The sequence below is a fragment of the Tympanuchus pallidicinctus genome, unplaced genomic scaffold, assembly GCF_026119805.1.
Source record: "Tympanuchus pallidicinctus isolate F22 unplaced genomic scaffold, pur_lepc_1.0 scaffold1, whole genome shotgun sequence".
Lineage (NCBI taxonomy): Eukaryota > Metazoa > Chordata > Aves > Galliformes > Phasianidae > Tympanuchus > Tympanuchus pallidicinctus.
Genome location: NW_026294618.1, coordinates 55,076,916 through 55,096,906, shown reverse-complemented (window position 1 = coordinate 55,096,906; position 19,991 = coordinate 55,076,916). Strand labels below are relative to the sequence as shown.

At 40.9% G+C, this 19,991-nt stretch overlaps 1 protein-coding gene across 12 annotated transcripts in view; it reads left to right on the top strand.

The window, feature by feature from the left end:
* MAP7 (microtubule associated protein 7) overlaps positions 1-19,991 on the top strand; it is a 103,655-nt gene that overhangs the window by 37,896 nt on the left and 45,768 nt on the right. For 6 of the 12 annotated variants that reach the window (XM_052674707.1, XM_052674656.1, XM_052674636.1 and 3 more), the window contains exon 2: positions 16,615-16,683. In XM_052674707.1, the coding sequence (XP_052530667.1) occupies positions 16,615-16,683 (69 nt within the window). Of the gene's footprint in view, positions 1-9,287; positions 9,364-11,422; positions 11,526-16,614; positions 16,684-19,991 lie in introns of those variants that run through there. The other 6 variants (XM_052674718.1, XM_052674647.1, XM_052674735.1 and 3 more) reach the window with 4 other exon arrangements.

The window sequence follows — 19,991 nt, the reverse complement described above, 5'->3', positions numbered from 1 at the left end:
CCCTCACTACGTGGTGATTGAAATTTGCATGCTAATGAAGAGGGACTTCTCCAGCTCTCTTAATTATCAATTACATTGTTTAATCTGCGCAGCTCTGCGTGCCTTCTCTTGTTACAGTCTCTAAAATAAGTGATTTAAGAATTTGATAATTATCCACCTTGGAAAATCTCATTTGTATAACCGCGTTGCTAGATTCAGAGCTCTCCTACTCGCTCTCTAACTAGTTTTATGGAAAGACAGAACAGGATATTACTGATGGCAAATCTAGGAATGGATTCTAGCTTCTGGGAGTCTTTAGAGACTGCTGAAGCTGAAATCTCTTCACAATAAATTTTCTCTACCATTTGGAAACAAGGGGGACCATTTGGAGATAGGAGAACAAAAGATTTGTCCATTGGTTGCAAACTAATTCTTTTTTATTTAACACATTGTTGCCTTACTCTGTTCCTATGGGGAACATAGCAGCTAGTTGACAATGGCAGAACATGAAGAACTTCCTGCAAATCTCTCATTGAAACTATTGATACTACTCTTGCCAATGTTTCAGTACTAAAAAAGAAAGCCCTCAGCAATAATGAGAGCTTCAATTGTCCTGTAGCAAAATCATATTGTAGAAAGCATAAAAGTCTGTATTTTTTAAATGAGGTGGTTGCTACAGTTTGTTACATCTCTGGCCTTAACCACTGCTCTGTGCCAGCATTTGGAAATTAATGGAAGATGAATTTGGTGTCTTTTCTCTGCAAACTGAGCTAAAGGCTCAGTCTGCTGTTGCAGATGGTTTTATGAAGACCAGAAAAATCACCCAAAACAAACAGGCTCTCAGCCACAGATGAGAGAGCTGCCAAATGTTATGTAAAAGCAGAGAAATCCTTAGAAATCTGCACTAAGATGTCTACATTTTTAATACACTGTTAAGCACTTAGCCTTGGGGAGGGGAGGCCCTCACAAGGCTTTCTCCATCTTTTCAGTCAATTCTGTTCAGCAACTGTTTCTCAACCAGTCCATTTAAGCCTGAGTGCACGTATTGAAAGATCTTGGCTTGTGTGTGGTTCATTGAACAAGGTGGCTGCCTAAAATCAAGAGTGTTTCAGTATTGTGCTTCTTGTCACCCCTTGCTTTTACCCCAGCTGACCTTTTTGCTCTGCAGAAGAGAACACACACAGTGTTTAGTCAGCCCACACTTATTACTTCAGGTCACTTGCATGGTTCACACAGAAGTGGGGAGAGAAGCATAAATGCAAATATTTTCAACCATCTGCTCAAAAGGGTAGGATGGAGCACAATAGCCTGGGATGTCTGCTGTGTTGCAGTAAGTTTTGGTGGGCTGTTCAATGTTGGTGGCAGTGCAGAAATGCAGCTGGCTTGTTGGCTGCTTGCTAGCCTTAGCCTTTGCTGGGAAAGGGGCTGTCATGTCTTTGTGGTTGGATTACGGGCATCTGTAGGTAGGGGTAGACCATCTTAGATCCTTCTTCTTACTGTATCCAGAATGTTTTTATGATAGCAACCACGTGTGGCTCGTAATCAGTGCAATGCAGTGAGCTCACCAACAGTGCAAAATAAAAAAAATACAGATACTTTGAAACACAGATACTTTTGAAAGTAGTTTACAAATAAATGTGAAAAAGGAATATGTTATACTGTAGTTAATTATTTGGCTTGTGCTTCGTGTGTTTAGACAACTAAACTCTCATAAGACTTATATAAGCTTTTATATAATGTGCTTTTTCTGGGAGAAAAAAATGGTGACTGTGCCTAACTTGACCTTGAATGTTTGTTATATATTGAAGACTTACTGGATGATGCTACTCAAATTCAATAGGTAATTTGTTTATATTTAACTGCTGTAGTTTGTTCCGGTTTGTGGCTAATGAGCCCAGAGGAGGCTATAGTCTTACCTGTCTGTCTGCCCTTGTGACTTTACTTCCTTGTTTCACTGGACTAGTGTAAGGTAAGAGTTTGTTCTGTAGCAGTTGCAGACTCCCTGTGCAGTTCAGCTCCAGGTCTGGTAGATAGTTTAAGTATCTTTGAGCCATGCATAATGATCTCCTGGCTTCAAGTAGGGACACAGATTTAAGTGTATGTATTGGAGGGGCTGCTTGCTGGGTAGGAGATTTGATTGCTGCTGCTATTAAGAGAACTTATTGAATATATGAAAATAGATAAGTTATTTAACTTTTTATTGAATGCATCTTATAGCCCAACGTGCTATAACACTGTGATGAATGGACTATTTGCAGTACACTGCCCTTCTCTTAGGTTTCTTATGTTCCCTTACTCAATGCAATATCTAATCACAGATTAGATGTTGAGGAAGATGAAAAGTTTCCAAAGCCAGTCATTGTGTTTATTAGCTCTTGACCAAATAATAATATCTTTAAAAGATTTTCTTGGAACATCCATGGAGGATTATTGTTCCACCACTGATTTGCTGAGAGTGTCAGACAAACTAACATTCTTCAGATATAATGATAATTATTTCAAGGGGAACATCATGGAACTCCTAGAATGTTTTGAATATTTACTGTATTACCAAAGTTATCTTCTCATACAAATACAATTTTTTGCATGTCTACTTCAGCATTACTAGCTGAATTACTTCTAGTCATGGGTCCGACAAGCAGTTTGTCATGTTCTTTATGTCATGAACTTTAATACTTTCAAGGTGGTATGATACTATTTTGCCAAATATGTGACTTTATTCTAATATAAAGGTGGAGAAAAATGAAATCATACATACCCTGTAAATGAAAGAAATTGCACAAATCAAGCTGTAATTCTACCAAAATTAAAATCCCTTTGTTAATTTCTGGGAACATTATCTATTGAAAATAATGTGGGAGACTTATACTCAGGAAATGTCTGAAAATCATTTCTCAACTCAGGATCGAATCTCACTGCTTTGAGGCTTAGTTTCATCAAAATAAAATCAAGCACACACAGAGCTTTTGTATAGGATGCAGACTTGTCTGTTTTTCCTCTACAAACTCAAATTAATGAATATTATTTATTAGTTACTTTCTTCTCTTGATGTGGTAGTAGGAGGCTGTGCTGTTACAGCTAAACTTAGACCGCTCCTGGTTTACAGATGGTTAGGAGGAAATGACCGCTAGGACTATCTACTGCTAATTATACAGGTATGAGTATCAGTTCACTGTGACATTAATTACAATTAATTACTTGTAGTTTGAAGAGGCGTAGGCTTGAGATTTTCTTTCTTAGTCCCTGTAGGAATTTCTAAAAATAAAGGGGTAGCTAAGCCCCATCTCTGTGACTGCACATGGGCACTGATGCAGCCCTATCATCTGAAATCAGGTGCCGTTGTTCAAGGCACTGTGGAAGTGCCCAGCAAAGATCTCTGTCCTTGAAGGTCTGACAGCTTAAAGCCATCAGAATGTTCAGGAGTTGCCAAAGGATTGTGTTTCTCTTGATAAATAATTAAAAAAAAAACCCAGTCTGCTAGAGAGTCAGGGTGGCCAGAACACTTTATATTCTTTGCAGGCAGCATAATTTCAGTCCAAAATAGTCTGTATTATATGAGAGCCCAGAAAAGGGTCATAGTTTAGCAAGGAAGGCCAGCACTTTGTCCTATTTTGATAGCTACAAACAGTTCCTCAAGCATTTGTTTCCTGTGACCTTGCTGAACATCACAAGCACGTGTTTAATGTTAGCATTTTATTATAGCTTTGCAGTGATGTAAGACCAAGAATCAATGGGCTCTGCATATTTATTATTTTATTATTTCACACTCTTTTTTTTTTTTTCCTGCTTCCTTGATATACTATTTCCCAGTTCCTTCTTAATGTATTCCAAAACAAAGGAATTTTCAGGGAATGAGAACAGATTTCCTGCTGGTCTGTTGTGATCAAGGCTGGTGAAGCCCAGCACAGGAGGCAGAGCGAATGCCCTGTGTGGGGTGCGTGCTGCCATGCCTGCCACCGGGCTACAGGGCCTGAGTGGTGCTTCAGACCTAAACTTATTGTGTAAAAAGAGAAGGGAATTATAGCCCTTTCTTTAACAGAGCCAACCCTGTGATTTGCCAGGGAATATCTGGCGCCAGCCCCCTGTTACTGCGAGGTGTGTGTTCACATTACAGCACGGTGTTGTCCGTGGGCTCAGCAGTTTGTGGGCAGGGTGTGTGCGGTGTGCCTGGATGCATGCAGGGTGCTACTTGAAGTTGGCACGCTCACTTCCTGCAGCAGCTATAGCTTTTCTGTTCCTAGTTCTGCTTGAGAGCTGTTGTTGGTGTCCTTGGATCTGGGCTGGTGCAGTGCAAAGCTGACCGCTGACAGAGCAGGGTCAGGCTGAGTGTGCAGCACAGACACAGAGCAGTTGTGAGAGTGGTGGCAAGGGCCCAGCATTCCTGCATGAGATTGCATAGGGCTGATTAAAGAATGCGTAATGATGAGCTCAAAATGCTTGCTCTGTAAAAATGGCGTGAATTGGGGTGTATCTCAAATGCCTGCTGCATGGGGAGCAAGCAGGAAGAATTACAGCTTGCAAACACAGCTGCTGAGCAATGGCCTCCCTGGGTTTGCAAAGACAAGTGGGAAGTGGGATTTGCTACTGCTTTCACTAGACAGCTGGAGAAAGCCTCACAATCACAAGCTGCTAATGGATGAGTGTCTTCAGAACTAAAAACCAAGAGATGACTTCAGTACATCCCAGAAAAATTCTTGGTGCAGGCAATCAATGAACTGACCTGGAGCAGTGCTCTCTTTGACAGCTGACAGCCAGAAATGGATATGATGTAAACGTTAAAGGTACATTTAAACCGCTGTCTTGCAAAATTTGGTTTTGTAGAGTGCTTCTCTCTGGTTGCATGAGCTTCTGCCACTAATGTTCTATTAAAAGCAAGATAAATGTATTTTGGAAGTAAAAAGTGCTGACATTGGAGTTGGTTTTTTTTTTTTTAATTGCTAATCTGGCACAGCAGTGGGTGAGCACTAATGAATGTAAGTTAGCTGGCACTTCAGCTTTTGGAAATAATGTTTTAAATAGTCTTGGACAGAAACCAAGTGCAACTTGTAATTGTGTCCTATGTTGTGTATCTGTGATAAGAAACAATTGTTCTGGAGTTACCTGGGATGAGCAAGGTGATCTCTTACAGCAGCACCCTATGTGAATGTGCTAATGGCTAACTTTAAAACTCATCTTATTTGTCTTCATCCACACAACATATCGTGCACCATCTTATTTCAGTAACACTCCAAAGAGCTTTTCTCTTTCCATAGTCTGAAACTCATGAGAGGCAAGCTGCTGACTGCCCATTCTCACAGTTGAAAGGGATGAGACATGAATTTGTTGAGAGGGGATATCCAAAGACAACGTGGCAACAAATGGTAACTGCTCTGGAAGAAATTGTTATTACAACACAAATGTCCAAGTCTTGTTGGACGGTGCTACAAGTATGTATACATAAACAGGAGTGTGATAAAATGACGGGTGCTGGGAAATGAGCAACTAGAACTTAGTGGTCATTTGGGTCTGTAGGAAGACAGGGACTATCAGTGGTATTGTGAGGACACGGTTTTGAAGAACTAACGCTGTGCCACCAAGTAAAATTCAACACAATGTCTGCAGTTGTGGAAGATTGGCAGAATGATGAAAAACACTAATCTCTTCCTTGGGAGCTGCTTGCTGTTATTGAGACACCATTAATTACAAAGGCTTTATCTGGGATTCTGGTGGAATTTGCTGGTGTTCAGCTTCAATGAGTTTGTCACTTTGAGTGCATGTCATAATTCTTTGTGAATTCTTTAGGAAGGACTGAATTGTGCCTGATATGCCTCTTTCTCCCCGTGGAATGGCAACTGGCAGGGCAGGCTCAGAAAGGGTACCCTTCTAGGGAAGGCCATTTGCATCCTCCAAAATTTCCACCATTGCAAAGCAGGGAGCCTGGGGAAAAGTTTGTTCCTGGCCCAATGCCAGTGGTGACTTATCTGCATGGCCCCAACTGTTGTGTAATCAAACCTTGGTGTCTGTCTCCCATGTGAGCAAAAACTTGATAGCATCTCCATAAGCACCACAGTTGTTTGCCTGGGGATCTTGAAGGCAGTTGGTGAGAAACTTTGCACTACTGGTACAGAACCAGCTCAATTCAGTGATTGTGTGCACAGGGAAACGTAATGGCTCTGGCAAGCAGCCTTTCAACCTGCGCACAGGGAAGAGCTGGGTGATGACCTGAAGGTAAAGCAATGCTTCTCCATCCACCTCCCCCATTACTCACAGAAGGGAGAGCCGATTGCCTTGGCTGGAGCCCCTGTGCCTCTTGACCCTGGCTGCAAGGGGCTGCTGGGTGCTTGGGAGTGTGACTGGATGTGGGGGTTGATGCATCACTGTGTGGGGTTGAATATTGCCACTGCAGCATAATATTGTTCATCTGTCTCTCTCTCTTTTTTTTTTTTTTTTTAGTAGCTTTTTTGTAATGTATACATCATTTTATGGTGCGCCTTTTTCTGTGATGAGACAGAGCATTTAATGCATGTTACAGTGTAACAGATTGGACCTTGTTAGGAAGTATGGTGTGTTCTAGTGGTATAGATAAGTCACAGCAAAACACTTTGACTTGACAATCCCATTTTTCTCTATTTTTGTTGATCAAAGAAAAGGATCAGTGCCAAGAACATGCTCTATAAAAAAGTTCTGAAGATACACATAGGATGCTGTTTTTTAGTCTAGCAATCCTTGTAAAATATTTACTGCCTAAAGAGAGGGACCCAATTACTGTATCAACTGTTGTTAACATGTCCTTGTTATTTCTGGAGGCAAATTCAAATACACTTCGTGAAACGTTGTCTTTATTCTGCTCTTGGTGATAGCACAACTTTGTTTTGTTTAATTGGTACTAATCTGTCATTATGAGGTTGCTGCAGGGAGGTGGGAGGCTTAGAGGTCTAAACTCTCCTCTCTCTGTCCAAAATAAAAAGGAAGCCTCTGTGGATTAAAGAGACGTAATTCCAAGAAGCATGTTATTGGTGTTGTTGTAAAACCAATATCATTTGCACAATAAAATAACCAAGAATTTTACTTGCTGGATTTGAATTTTCTAAAGCAGATGGCAAATAATTAAAATTGTGTAACATTTTCCAGTAAAAGAGGCTTGCTTCAGTCTCTTTATAACTTTGCAGGTTTTAAATGCTTTGGCTTCTGTTTCTCTTCTTTTTTCTTGTAACTGAACCAATGGCTGAAGAATGACACTTGGGGAAAACAACTTTTTTTTTTTTTTTTTTTTTTTTTTAAACTTCATAGAAGCCCAATAGGATGATTTTAGGCCGCTAGACTTCAGAAATTCGGTTTTAGATCAGTGCTTCCTCCTGCGCCTGTGAAAAACTGTCCAAGCTGCCAACGCAAAGTCACAGCTCGTGCCTGAAAGGGATGTGTTAAACACAGCAGTGCTAAATTTTTTGTCCTTTTATTTTTGCTTAACTGAAGCAGCACCCCTCCTTACAGATGCATTGCATTCATCAGTGTTCGCGTGACTTGCCATCCCCATGCACCGAGTGAGAACGCTCCTCCCCAGCACTCCCAGGGCTGAGCAGGGCTGCTCCGACTGCTTCCAGCCTCTGCAGGCTGCCCCTGCATCAGGCACGCCGACCCTGCTTTGCTCTCCTCTGCTGCTACCCAGGCACCTGCTGCTGGACCTGCAGAAGAAGGTGATCTGATGCTGCTGGAGAGAGGCATGGAGGAGGTGTTTGGGTGGAATAAAGCTGGCTGGAAAGAGCAAAAAGTAGACAGGTGGGAGAAGAGGGGTGCAGGCTGGCAGGCTCAGAAACAGGAGAAGGCGGTTGAGGCAGTGCCTGAAGAGGTGTGGACAGAGATGTAAGTTCAGGAAAGGAGCAAAGGATGCAGTTCAATAGAGAAAGGAGAGGAAGCGTGCAGCTGGTGAAAAGGAATGGAAACTTTAGCAAAACATGTTTTTCCCCACCTGGTGGCAGGGTTATTTGGTCTGCCAAATCAATGTTTGTGTAAGAGAATACAGTCTCTAGATTTCCCAAATTGATTTGACGTTCTACTGATGGGAGGTTATAAAGTTAACTTTTATTCTGACTGAGTAGGAGGTTTTGTTGTTGTTGTTTTTTAGTTTTAAGTGACTAATCTATGTCAGTGCATAATGCAGTCTGCTTGTTAATAATGAAGATTCCAAGACCAAGCACTGAAATGTCAGGAAACCTCAAACAGTAATTTACTTGCGTAACTTGATTTCGTATACCTTATGCATGTACGCAGTCACATATTTAAAAATTATTCTGTGTTGTGTCCTTGGAAGTTAATAGTGTTCTCATCAGTAAGGCTAAGCAAGTGTGAATGAAGTAAAGCTTTGATCTGCCTCAGCTAAGCTGCATATGTAACCTTGTGACGAAACAACTTAATGGAAATTTCATGCAAAATCTTTTCTAGGTCACTGTCTACAAACTTTCTGGGGCTGTAAACAGTTTGTGGTTTGTTTATTAGGAACATCAGTTGAAATACAAAGATCTGTGCAATTTCTATTTCCAAGAACAAGGCATTTGGTGGGTAGATACATCACTTATTGATATCTATCTGGAAGCAGTGTGATGAGACAAAGATTGTAGTTGTTGCTCCTTTTTAGGAAAGCAGGCTAAAAAGTGTTGGGTTTGATTTATTTTCTATACCAATCCTTTTTTACGTCTGTTACTGTTCTGGAAGATTTAATTTTTAAGGATTACTAAAAACCTGGGTATTGCTGAATCCTCGCAGGCTGGGTTTAAATCATGTAAAGGGTTTAAAATAAAAGTCGGCCAGTCAGAGACAAAAGATTTCCCTGAGTACTGGAGGGAAAAATAAGTGAATTGTATACCTCCTAAGGCTAAGAGCTGCAAATTATGGCAGTCAGGAAGTGTAATTACCAAAATGAATAACAGGCCAATGCCCAGAAAGCTAAAGATACAAAGCTTAAGGAATTAAAATGAAACCTATGTGGACTTGGAATGGTTAATGTCTTTATTTTAAATAAAGAATTTCTTATAACAAACATCTGTATTGCTGGTAGAGCAGTCCGTCTCTGAGCAAAATCTGCTTGGTCTTGGCAGTTCTAACTCTTTCAGAAATCACTGTCCTCACAAAATAGGTTGTGAAAACACAGCCCAGCTTCTGTGCATCTCTTCCTACTGTCTTTTGTTGAGAGTTTGCTGTAGAGACTGGAAGTCATAATTCACGTCCTGTTTTTCTTTTCTTCTTTTTTTTTTTTTTTTCTGAAAGGATGACTCTGAACATCCCTAAAAAATGCATGACCTGTTGGATCTTGCCCAGCAAGCTCTGCAGCAGTGGAACAGCTACCTACAATGCTTGCTGTAGGTGGTCTGGAACTTACTTCTAGGAGAGAAGTCTCAGTAGATGTCCCAGGTATATATCTAAGTGGCCTGATGCGGTGCTGTGTGAAGGCAGTTAGGTACCAAAAGCAAGGTGGGGGTCTCAGTGTAATACTTAGCTTCACTTTTTGGCCAAGATGAGCTCTTGTGTTGGCCTGGTGTAGGCACAGCTCTTTCACTGCCAGTGTCTCCATTCAGCATGCTGTGTCAGTAGATGAAACCAGCATGACAGTGCACTTCTTAATAAACAAGGTCGTGGTGTTCTGGTAATGTAAGAAGCTGCATCTTGCAGAAATTTCTGCACCTTCAATTTTACTGTCTTCTCCTTTTCATGGAGCACTAAATGTCTCAGGTATTAGCATTAAATAATACTACTTCTTCTCCACTACCCCTCCTTTCTTGCATTTTGAACACCTTTTTTTTTTTTTTTTTTTTAGGGATTCATAAGTAAAAGATTTAAGAAGGTCTCAAGAAAGGCAGTTATCGGTGCCTGTGCAGAGCAGCTCAAGTGGGAGTAAAACACTTCTGGTCTCAAAGTCACTTGGCTGTTTTTGCAGATGTATTTTTGTCACTGCTGCCAGTAAGATGAAAATACAAAAAAATCTATAGGCTAGGTTGAAGTTGTCCTGTTTCTTTCTCTTGTAATGAGCCCCCATTTACTCTCTCACAAATGAAGCTTCACTTGCAGTACAATTTTCTTGACAGAGGCAACAGGATGAGACTGCAGATCCATTTAAAGCAATTATGGGATGAAGGCCAGGAGCCCACTTAGTTTGGCGGATACAGTGATTTTGACTTTAAAGTAATTTAAAGCAGAGGAAGGGAAATCTTGGATAATGGAGATCTCTTAAGCTTTATTGTAGGTGGCTTTTGTTAGGGGTGGAAAGCAAAGGGAATTGGCTTTCATGCAGCAGGGTTATAAGCAGGAATCCAGAGAGCTGCTGTGTTGCTGGTCAGAGCTTTTAGGGTACTGAGAAGAAAGCTGGTAAATGTCTTTTGAAAGCATTTTAGAGTCAGAAGTAGTGCAGTGGTAAAGCTGTGCTATAGGTCTCATCTACATCCTTGAGTAAGATGACAGCGTGAGATAACTTCACTAAAAAAAGAAAGCTTTGAAAAAGAATAGACCTGATTTTGAACTTCCTTTCTTTTACAGCAGACAGCAGTGTCCTCACCCGGATATAGTGACCCTGTTTGGGGATGCTCCCATATGGCAGCAGTTAGTGTAGAAAGGGATTAATTACCATGAGACACAAAAACAGTTGTGCCTGGCTTTTGAATGATCAGTGTGGTGTTGCCATGGCAGAAATGCCACTGGCAGAGGCCTGCTCCTTCCCTTCATGGTGAAGTCACCAGGATGGTAGCTGCTCACCTCGGTGTGTGCGGTGCTAAGCCTGAACAAATCTGGAAAGAGCTGGAAGCATGGAGGGCAGCACAGTTATGCATGGAGTTCAGAAGGAGTGGGGTGGCTTGTGTATGTCAGTGGGCTGGCAAGAAGAAAGCACATAGTCTGTGAGCTTGCAGGAGTCTTCTAAATTAATCTCAGATATAGCTCATCTTGTGGCAAGTTCATTTTAATTAAAAGTATATATTACATCATAAGATATATTTTTTTTAATTTTATTATTTTTTTGTGTGTGTGTGTTTGCTTTTGGGGACCTTATCTTCTCTTATTGCAAAGCTGAGACCAAAGAAGTTGCTTTGTTTTTAAAAGTGGCTAGATCTTAGAATCAAATTGCTTAATATACCAAACTGTAGCAGAGCATTCAGTTTTCCTTTAGTTCCATCCACCTTTTATGAAGTTGCAGCCCATTTTTTGGCAGAACTCAGCCTGCTACCTGCATCGGTCACCATGCCCTCTGTAGAAGCTGGTATCAAATAATGAATACTCAAGTTGCTGTTCTCAGCTCAAGTGATTTGACCTTGCCTTCAGTGCAATATTGAATGCAGGCAGGTCTCATCCCAGTTCTCCAGTTGCCAATGGTAGGTGTAAGCTGCCTCGTGACTTGGATGCTCTCACAGGAATTACCTCATTGTCTGGAGCAAGCTGGCTGTTCAAAGTCCAGATAAGTGACTTCCATCCTGTAAAATGTACAGGTATTCCATTTCATCCTCTGAAGTGACCTTCAATGCATGGCCATTACAGCACCAAGCAAATGGGTCCTGGCCATCGTGCCCATGCTGTAGCATGCTGTAGCAGTAAGTCTCAGATCTTGATGAGAAGCAGGAATTGCTACTCCTTCACCTGGGGTGAAAGTGTTTTGTCCTTGAGCAATAGGATTGCAAATTGATTGTTGTAAGCCTGATATGCCCCCAGCTTGGTTTACTTTGTACACTGCCTAAGACAGTCTAGATAGCTTGTGATGTGTTGGTAGTCTGGAAACGAGGTTGCTCTGTAGACCCTAAGGTTTTATTTTATTTGGGTGATGTGTAACTTAAAAGTTCCCTCTCATCTGTGTCTGGCCAGACCTACCGGCCTGCTGTCAACTGCACAGCCACTGCTTTGGCTTTTGCAATAGATAGCAGGCACCTTTTTTTTTCCAGTGGTTCTTTAACGTCAATATCATTCTTTTACATTGCAGTATAATGATGTGATGTAATTATCCAGAGGAAATAATATGCATGTCTGCTTTCAGTAAATAACAGTAAATAACAGTAAATAACAGTAAATGCTGTTAAGTTTAGCTTTCCTTTGTCATTAAGAGAGCCTAAGCAGCATAAGGGTTCTTCCTGCCAAGTCACTCAGTCTGCTCTATTCTATATTATTTAATATTTTAGAATGTGGTACTTTAAAAAGCCAGCATGGTCAGCCAAAAGTAATTTTTCATGAATATGCATCTCCCTGTAGAGCAGTTACATAATTTTAATCTTAACACACACACACACACAAATAAAGAAAAAAAAAATCATCATTTTTCTTGTAGCTACTTGCAAGATCCTATTTTGTCTGTGGAGTGTTTCCAAAGAAATCTATTTATGCTTCTGTTTTCAAGTGTTTTACAACTTAGTGCTGAATTGACTGTGACAGTTTAAAATCACCTGTTTGGTTTCCTACTTCTGCAGTATAATGAAAACAACAACTTCTGTACTGTTTTGTGAGTAGTGAACACCAATGCTGATGAGTTTTCATTTATGCTTAGCTCAGTCCAGGTACCTGAGATGAAGAATGTCAGTAACGGTGTACATATGCAGTTGTATGGCAACTCTGATAGTAGACTTCTGTGATAAGTGCAAGGGGAACAAAAGCTGGATATTTTTAATTTGTTTATATTTGCAAAACAGTGGCATAAGCAGACCCAGACGATAGTTTTCTGTAGAATTTGCATTAAGGAGCCTGAAGATGTTGGACTTGGAAGTGTTGTGGTGTTACCACTGAAGTGATGGGTCCATTAGGGAAATCTCTGTAGCTTCTGTTTATGAACCATCTAAACCAGGGCTCTTAAGAGGGCTTCTGTTTTTTTATGGAGGGGAGGTGCTGTGCTGTGCACTTAACAGCAAGTGCACAGGGTATAGCTTTCCATGCTGATGATTCGTTTCTGCCCATGTGGGTGCTCTCACCCAATGCAGTAACTGAAAGAATGACAACAGTATGCTGTCACTGCCTCAGAGCCCCTAACAGGCTCACGACTTGTGTGTCCGAGCTGCTGCAAAATTCATCTTCACATCACAAGTCGTCCCTCTTGCAATTTATTGCTGGCTCCTATAGTCCTCATTACCCAGGTATTTCCCTTGCTTCCCCTTGTGTGTCCTTCGTACAGGAAGGGCTCTACAGCATGGCTTCTCCAGGGTGGAGCTGTTTTAAAAAATCTCTGTGGGTAGGAGCTGGCTGCAGGCAGGCTGCTTATGTGCTCTTTGGAGGCTGGCAACAACCTGCAAGTCATGAGTTATTACTTCCTGCAGGGAAGGGAAGTTTTAATCCGCTCTTGTAGGGGAGGAGTGGAGGAAATGTTTTATGTGAACAAAAATGCTCGTGTTTAGTTCCTGTGTTTCTGCACAGTTCAAACGTCAGAGTAAACGCCTCAGACAGCCAAATGAGTTTCAGTGATGAGAAAAGGAGGTGGTTTGGTTTTGTGTTCAGATTTTTGTGCTTTGCTGTCTGTTTGATCCACCTCCATGCTCCTCAGCAGGATCCTACTTGTAATATATGCTAGTTGAAGGTATTTTCTTGCTATTGTGTTTTGAAGGATTCTGGTAACTGTTATGCATGCATGCATGCATAAGAGCTTAGAAAAGCAAATCTAGCTCTGGCTGCCAGCGTAACCTTTCTACTCTTAAAGCAAATAATCTTAAGAAAAAGCATGTAAAGGTCTTGAACAAGATTAGAGCTGCACTGTGTGCTTACAGTGATTAAATGAAGAAGAAATGTAGGGGAGTTATAATGTTTGACCAAACATCAAGCTTTCTGACCTATACCTACAGAGAAATTTCTGTCATTTGTTCCCAAATTTCCAATTGTAAAACAGAAGTAACAGATTAGTATGGAGTTCAGCTCTTTAGTCTTAAAACTCAGTGCCGTTGCTTTCAAACAGAACAGCCTGGTGCTCAGACAGGTACTGAGGAGTTAAATGCTAACTGTGGTGCAGTATTGAAACTAGCAGGTTTTGTCAGTGCTCACCTGTACCTGCCCTAGGAATACACCCCACCCAACACAGCAATACTTCAGCTTTCATCGGCGTGCCTGCCAGCTGCTGTTCAGAGGTCTGATAAAACTGCCAAGAGTAGCTCTACTTCATCAGTACTGAGTACAAGGGGGTCTGTCTGTTCTTTGCTTAATTCTGACTAGTTCCAACTATGGCTTTTTCTGTTACACGCATCTGACATAAGATGCCACATTAAATAAGCTTGGGAACAAAAAAGTGGTTTGGGTTTGTCTCGGGGGGTGGGTTTGTGTAAGTAACTGAGTGAATTTTGTGTTTAACACTCGATTTTCTCTGTCTATTGTCAGCAGTTTCTGACTAAGGCTAGCTTGTTCCTGTTGTCACTACAGGTGCCTTCTCCATCTCCCAACAAGCACTCCATCTCCCTTGTGTAGTGAAGTAGTTGTTTGGTCTAACTAGGGAATTAGCTGTCAAGTGGCAGGGACAGAAAAGCTGGATTATTTTTTCTCTCTTTCCTTTCAGTTTCTCTGTCCTAGGTATTTGTTTTTCCTGTCTGCTTTTCTGTGCTACTGCCTTGTATGCATGGAGATAGAGCAAGCAGTTGAAGGCTGTATTTCCACTTCATTGCTCAGTGTACATTTTACCTGGAGGTAAAATGTGGCTGTCTGCATGCCTTGATCTAACTTGTGCATGTGCTCTTTCCTATTGGTGCAGCCCTGTCAGTTCCCCATTTCAGGTGCTCTCTAGGGCACTGCTCTTTGGTGGACGCTGTTTTGCTAGTGGGTGGAATCAGCACAAAGGTCACCGGCACCAAGTTTAAGAAGTGCACTTATCTTTACTTAAGTTTAAAGAAGTGAGATAATAAGTGAAATGATATGGCAACAATAAAACAGAACAAGGCAATGCACCTAACCATCACTGCATGAGGATAGTGATAGTGATTAAGAAAAATACATCACCAACTGCCCTAATACTTTACCATCATTCAGATCTGCAGACCATGGGGAGGATTTGGAGCAAGGATTTGGAGAGCCTTTCCTGGTAGCTGGGAGGTCCTATGCAGTGCGTCCACTCATAGGTGATGACTCCAACTTCCCTGCAAGAGGGTCCAGCTTTTACATTGCTGAATAAACAAGTTTACGTGACAGTTAGGTTTAGAAGCACCCATTTAGAACACTGAAAGGAAACAAAGAATGAGTTTTGATTGTGGCAGATCTTAGGAAGTTTGAAAGTGCAAGTGTTGGCTGCGCTCAGATAATCTCCCAAAAATCAGGACACTTATGGGTAGAATGAATTCTTTGTATGAGGTCTTTAAAGTGGCAATGACATTAATCACGTTAGGTCAATTTTCATTCTGACTTGAAATTCGTATTTGTTAGGTCCATCTGTAGTTTCTTCCTTTGATCAGAGGAAACTTAATATGGTTATTCTTTTCAATATCAAACGTCTTTTTTCTTACAATTTTTAAATTGGCACATGTGATTTGGCAAGATGATGTGATTTTTGATGTGATTATGCTGTTATCAACAAAATATTACTTTTGATCAATGCACATTTGATCAAAGCCTCTACTATTTCCCTCCCCTGCCTGCCCTACAAGAAAGACAGAGTAAGTGTTGAAGCATGTTCCTTATGCTGTCTTTTATCCTTCATGTTCGTCCTGAATTATTCCTGTAGAAGGAGATAAAGGAGAAACAAAGACTTTCTCGGGTCATGTTGGTAATCAGCCTACTGAGATGCAAAGGCTGGAGTTTGGAGGAAATTGCTTGGAGCCTGCTGGAAAAAAAGAATATATTATTTTCTAGAGTGAAGCTAATACAGGAAGGCTTGTTCTGTTTTTAAAGCAGTTTTGTCCAACACATTTCTAGTGAAATTTTCATTTAAATTTACTTTTTGTTTTTCATCTCCCCCTCATCTATGTCAATACAACTTTCTTTTTGTCCTTGCTTTCAAGTATTTCCATGATCTTCGTGGAGGGTTTTTAGCATTATTACAACCTGTCTTTACATTCATCCCAGATTACAGTGTTCTATAGTTGAACTCCTGGAGATGAAGATGAATTGTGAACTGAGAAAATCATGGCACCTAATTTCCTGCCTTGGCTATTAATTAAGTAGATGCTGAGCCAAGGATACGGTTGCAATTTGAAGTATTATAATGAATCTTTTTGTTTTCCGCTATAAAGGATCACTGAAAGGGCATTCAGAGCCCCAGAATGATCTCTTTCTAGGGCCTGATCAGAAGTCTATTAAAAATAATAGAAATCCTTCCTCTGTGAGATTTCATTCGAGACATAAATTGTCCTCTTTTCAATTCTGGATAATGGGTACGTCTGTAATTTGTGAAGTCTGTGAAGCTTTTACCAGAATCTTAGTACCACACCTTTAGAAACCTCAGATATACAAGTCACCTTTCGCAGCTGTTTTTGTGCTGCTGCATTGCAAGGTGTTTGGTTCTCCCAAGTTTTGTGGTTTGATTCTGTTGTTCTGACTTCTTTTTATCAGTCTGCTTAATCCAACTTCTTCAAAGGGAGATGTTTATAATAAAAACTAAAAAGGCTGCTGTTCTTTGGAAGTAGTGATTTCCAAAGCATCCCTGAGAAAAGAAGATGAGAGCTGTTGTCTAGCAATGTGATTAATAACATATTTTTTCTTTTTTTTCTCTCCCCTCCTCCCCCCCCCTTATTTTAGCAGCTGAAGGTTCTAAAGTACAAGACAAGAAAGTCACTTCAGGACAAAGCAATACCGGAACTAAACCAGGTATACCATTCTTCATGTTTCACATTGTAAAGCTGTTTGTCTTAATGGTACATTAAAAACGCATGTCTTCCTATGAATTTTTAAGATGTTTCATTTTCCTAAACCTTTCTTATTAAACTCGTATCAGTGACTGTATTTTGTTAGGCTGGAGTCTCTGCTCACAACAGAGCAAAACTAATGTAGTCTTCGTCTGTTTTAGTGCAGTTTAGAAATGAGGGTTCCGAAGTGAGATAAGGTTGCAGAAGTCCCTGTACTTGCATTCGTGCTTGTATTTTCTGCTATAGACAGGGATTTGTAGCTTTATATCAACATGCTTCTGTTTAGAAGTTTCTTCACTTACTGTGCTGTAAGACATATTTTGTAATATACCCTGTGCAGTAAGCAGATGCGTGCCCAGACTCTGCCCAATTGGTATATTGTATGGATTTAATTCACTATTCACTAATGCTGCACTTGCATGGTAGCAGTTTCTGTACAAAAATGCTTAATGTAATCCTTAATGCCACAAGTCTGTTGCACTCATGTGCTTAGACCAAGATCCAAAAGATCACTCAGAAATTTAAATTCTTCCTGTACTAGAACTCAGGCACCCAAGCTTAAAATGTTCCATTAATAATGCTGAGAACATGCAGGTGTTGTGTTGCTGCAGGCTCAGTGCATGGTAAGCAGTCCAGTTTCAGCTTCTGAGCAGTCTGGCAGCTCAGTGGCTGCTTTGTGCAGAGGCTTCACTGTGCCTCAGCTGGATGCCTTTGGGCTCCATCCCTGGGGGAAGCAGTCCAAGGGCTGTCTGACAGAGCTGAACAGAACTGGATGCAGCACATGGATCAGCATTCCTGGTGGCTCCCAGTTGGGCAGTGGAATGAAGGGTAGGGAAGGGAATAGTGATAACATGACAAAAAAAAAAAAGAAAAAAAAAAAAAAGAAAAAAATTGAATGGTATTCAGTATATACTTTGTCCTGCAGTAGTTTAATCTCAGTCCTTCAAGTCTCAGGAAGGTGTCCTGGCTGCTCCCATGCTCCCTCCGTCTGTGCTGCAGTGTAGAAGGGAATACAGGATCCCTAAAATGAGTGTTCAGCTCTGCACTCAACTGATGAGAGCCTCTGTGCTGAACTGAGGATTCCTGAGCTGTATTTTTCCTGAGGCTGCATACAAATTTTGTGTCAAACATTGTTTTGGTTTAAAAATGGAGACTGCAGCTGGAGTGAAAGCTGTCATTACAAACAAAGTTATTATCTGGAAGGTGTCTGCAGGCTGAACAAATATTTGGAGACCAAGAGTAACATCGGCAGCTCTGAATCTGTGTGTGGGAGTGTACAGGGATCTAGGCAGGGGGAATAATTTTTGAGATCCAAGCACAAATCTTTTTAAAGGATGCAGTGGCTTACATATTTCTCCCAGAAGCTCCCCTGTGAATTAGCATACAAACTGGCTGTGGTTTTCCACTCTGACTCTTTTAGTTTCATTAGCACAAGAAATTGCAACACTAGGAATCGGGGACAGAAAGAAAGTGGCCATTTGTGAGAGGAGACTGAGAGAATTGGAGGTGGATGTGAAGAATGGTAGGAGGCTGAGGTACTTCTCAAGTCCCACTGAGAGCTGCTGACAGTTGCCAGAGCTGTAGAAACTGCCATATGTAATAATTACATATGCCAACTAGGTTGGGAATTTTTTCTAGGTTACTGATTGCTACGAATGCCAACTGTGCTTAGGAGTTCAGTATTCCTTACATAGAAGCTTTGAAAAGTTTGCATTTTCCTTTTCTTATCATGATTAAGGACCAACAAAGTCTGTTTCGTTACTAAATTTCTGAGAGAAGAGAAAAAAAACCAAGCCCCCACCGCAATACTAATAACTTCTAAGCTCCTTAAGCAGAATGATAAAAACTCACAGTAGATGCCATGAGTTCATGAAAAACACCATTCCGCCATTTGGACATATAGTTTTAGTGTTTAGTTTCCAGCAATAGGTAAAAAATTCATTTCCTCTTACTAGAACTGTGGCTTACTTAATCTCTAAACATCTCTCTTGGGCATAATGTTAATCTTTTTTATATTCTATCTTACAGCTCTGCTTATTACAAAGCTATTTAGCTGTAGTGAAACAGACTTCTGAGCATGAGTTCACATGCGTCACATCATACCCAGACTGCGCCTTGTTACAGCAGCATGCTGGTCCTCCTAAAGCGTCCAAAGTCCTAAGGCTGTGGACATCTTTGTGCCAATATTAATTTTCTCCTTTGTGCACCCAAATATACATATATTAAAGAAAAATGAAAAACAACAAAAAACAGCTTGTTGTTGAATATATACATGCTTATATTCTGCATAACCTTTAGCTTAATGTGAATTCTTCACGATTGTTCTAACATCCTTGGGGTGCTGGGAGAGGCTGTGTGTGTGAGCACCATCAGGTGTGTGATACAGGAAAATAATTGGATGTCTTCAAACAGAATGTCAGAGGGCAGTTTTAAAAATTTATTTTATTCCTCCTATTGCTTATAATTAGGAATTCTTACAGGAGACCTTTTCAGTTTGCCTGTCCGCATAACCTTCTGTCTCTTTGAAGACTCGCTTCTTCTCCCTTGATAGGGAAGTCTCTAAGAAAGTAGGAAAAAAAGGAAGATGGTACATTTTGAAAGAACAGGGTTTCACGTTATTCCCTAGTGACTCATCATTCTCTGACAACTTGAAGTTACACTGACAACTCTTCATAGGAATCCTTGTTTTCCAGGAAAATTCATATTGGTGGTGCACTATTCCACTAACACTAATTACTGATGCTGCAGAAGTTCGTGTTCTGTGTCCTGTGTGCCAGCCACAAGAGAGAAGGAATATTATTACCCTTTTCACCTGCATCTGCATGCTGAAGAGGCAGCATGCAAGCCAGTGCACTTCTTAATATCAACCAAGTGTGACTTTGCACTGTACATTGGACAAATCTATGTGCTGGCATGGTTAGCAGTAGTTACATAAATGGCAGCACTGTGTGCTGTTTAACCAGAGTTAAAGGTTCGATCTGTAACTGGGTGATGGATTGTCTTTCACTTTGTTGGTGACTTTTTCATCTTTTGTACCTTTCGTTGGGGCTTTAATGTTTAAGTGTTTGTCTTCCTAAAAACTGTGCGTTGGGATTTTAATGAGGTTCAACACGGCAAAGTGCAAGGTTTTGCATTTGGGCCGGAAGAACCCCAGGCACCCGTACAGGCTGGGAGGAGTGGTCCTTGAGAGCAGCTCGGCAGAGAAGGACCTGGGGGTCCTGATGGACGAGAGACTGAACATGAGCCAGCAGTGCGCTCTGGCAGCTCGAA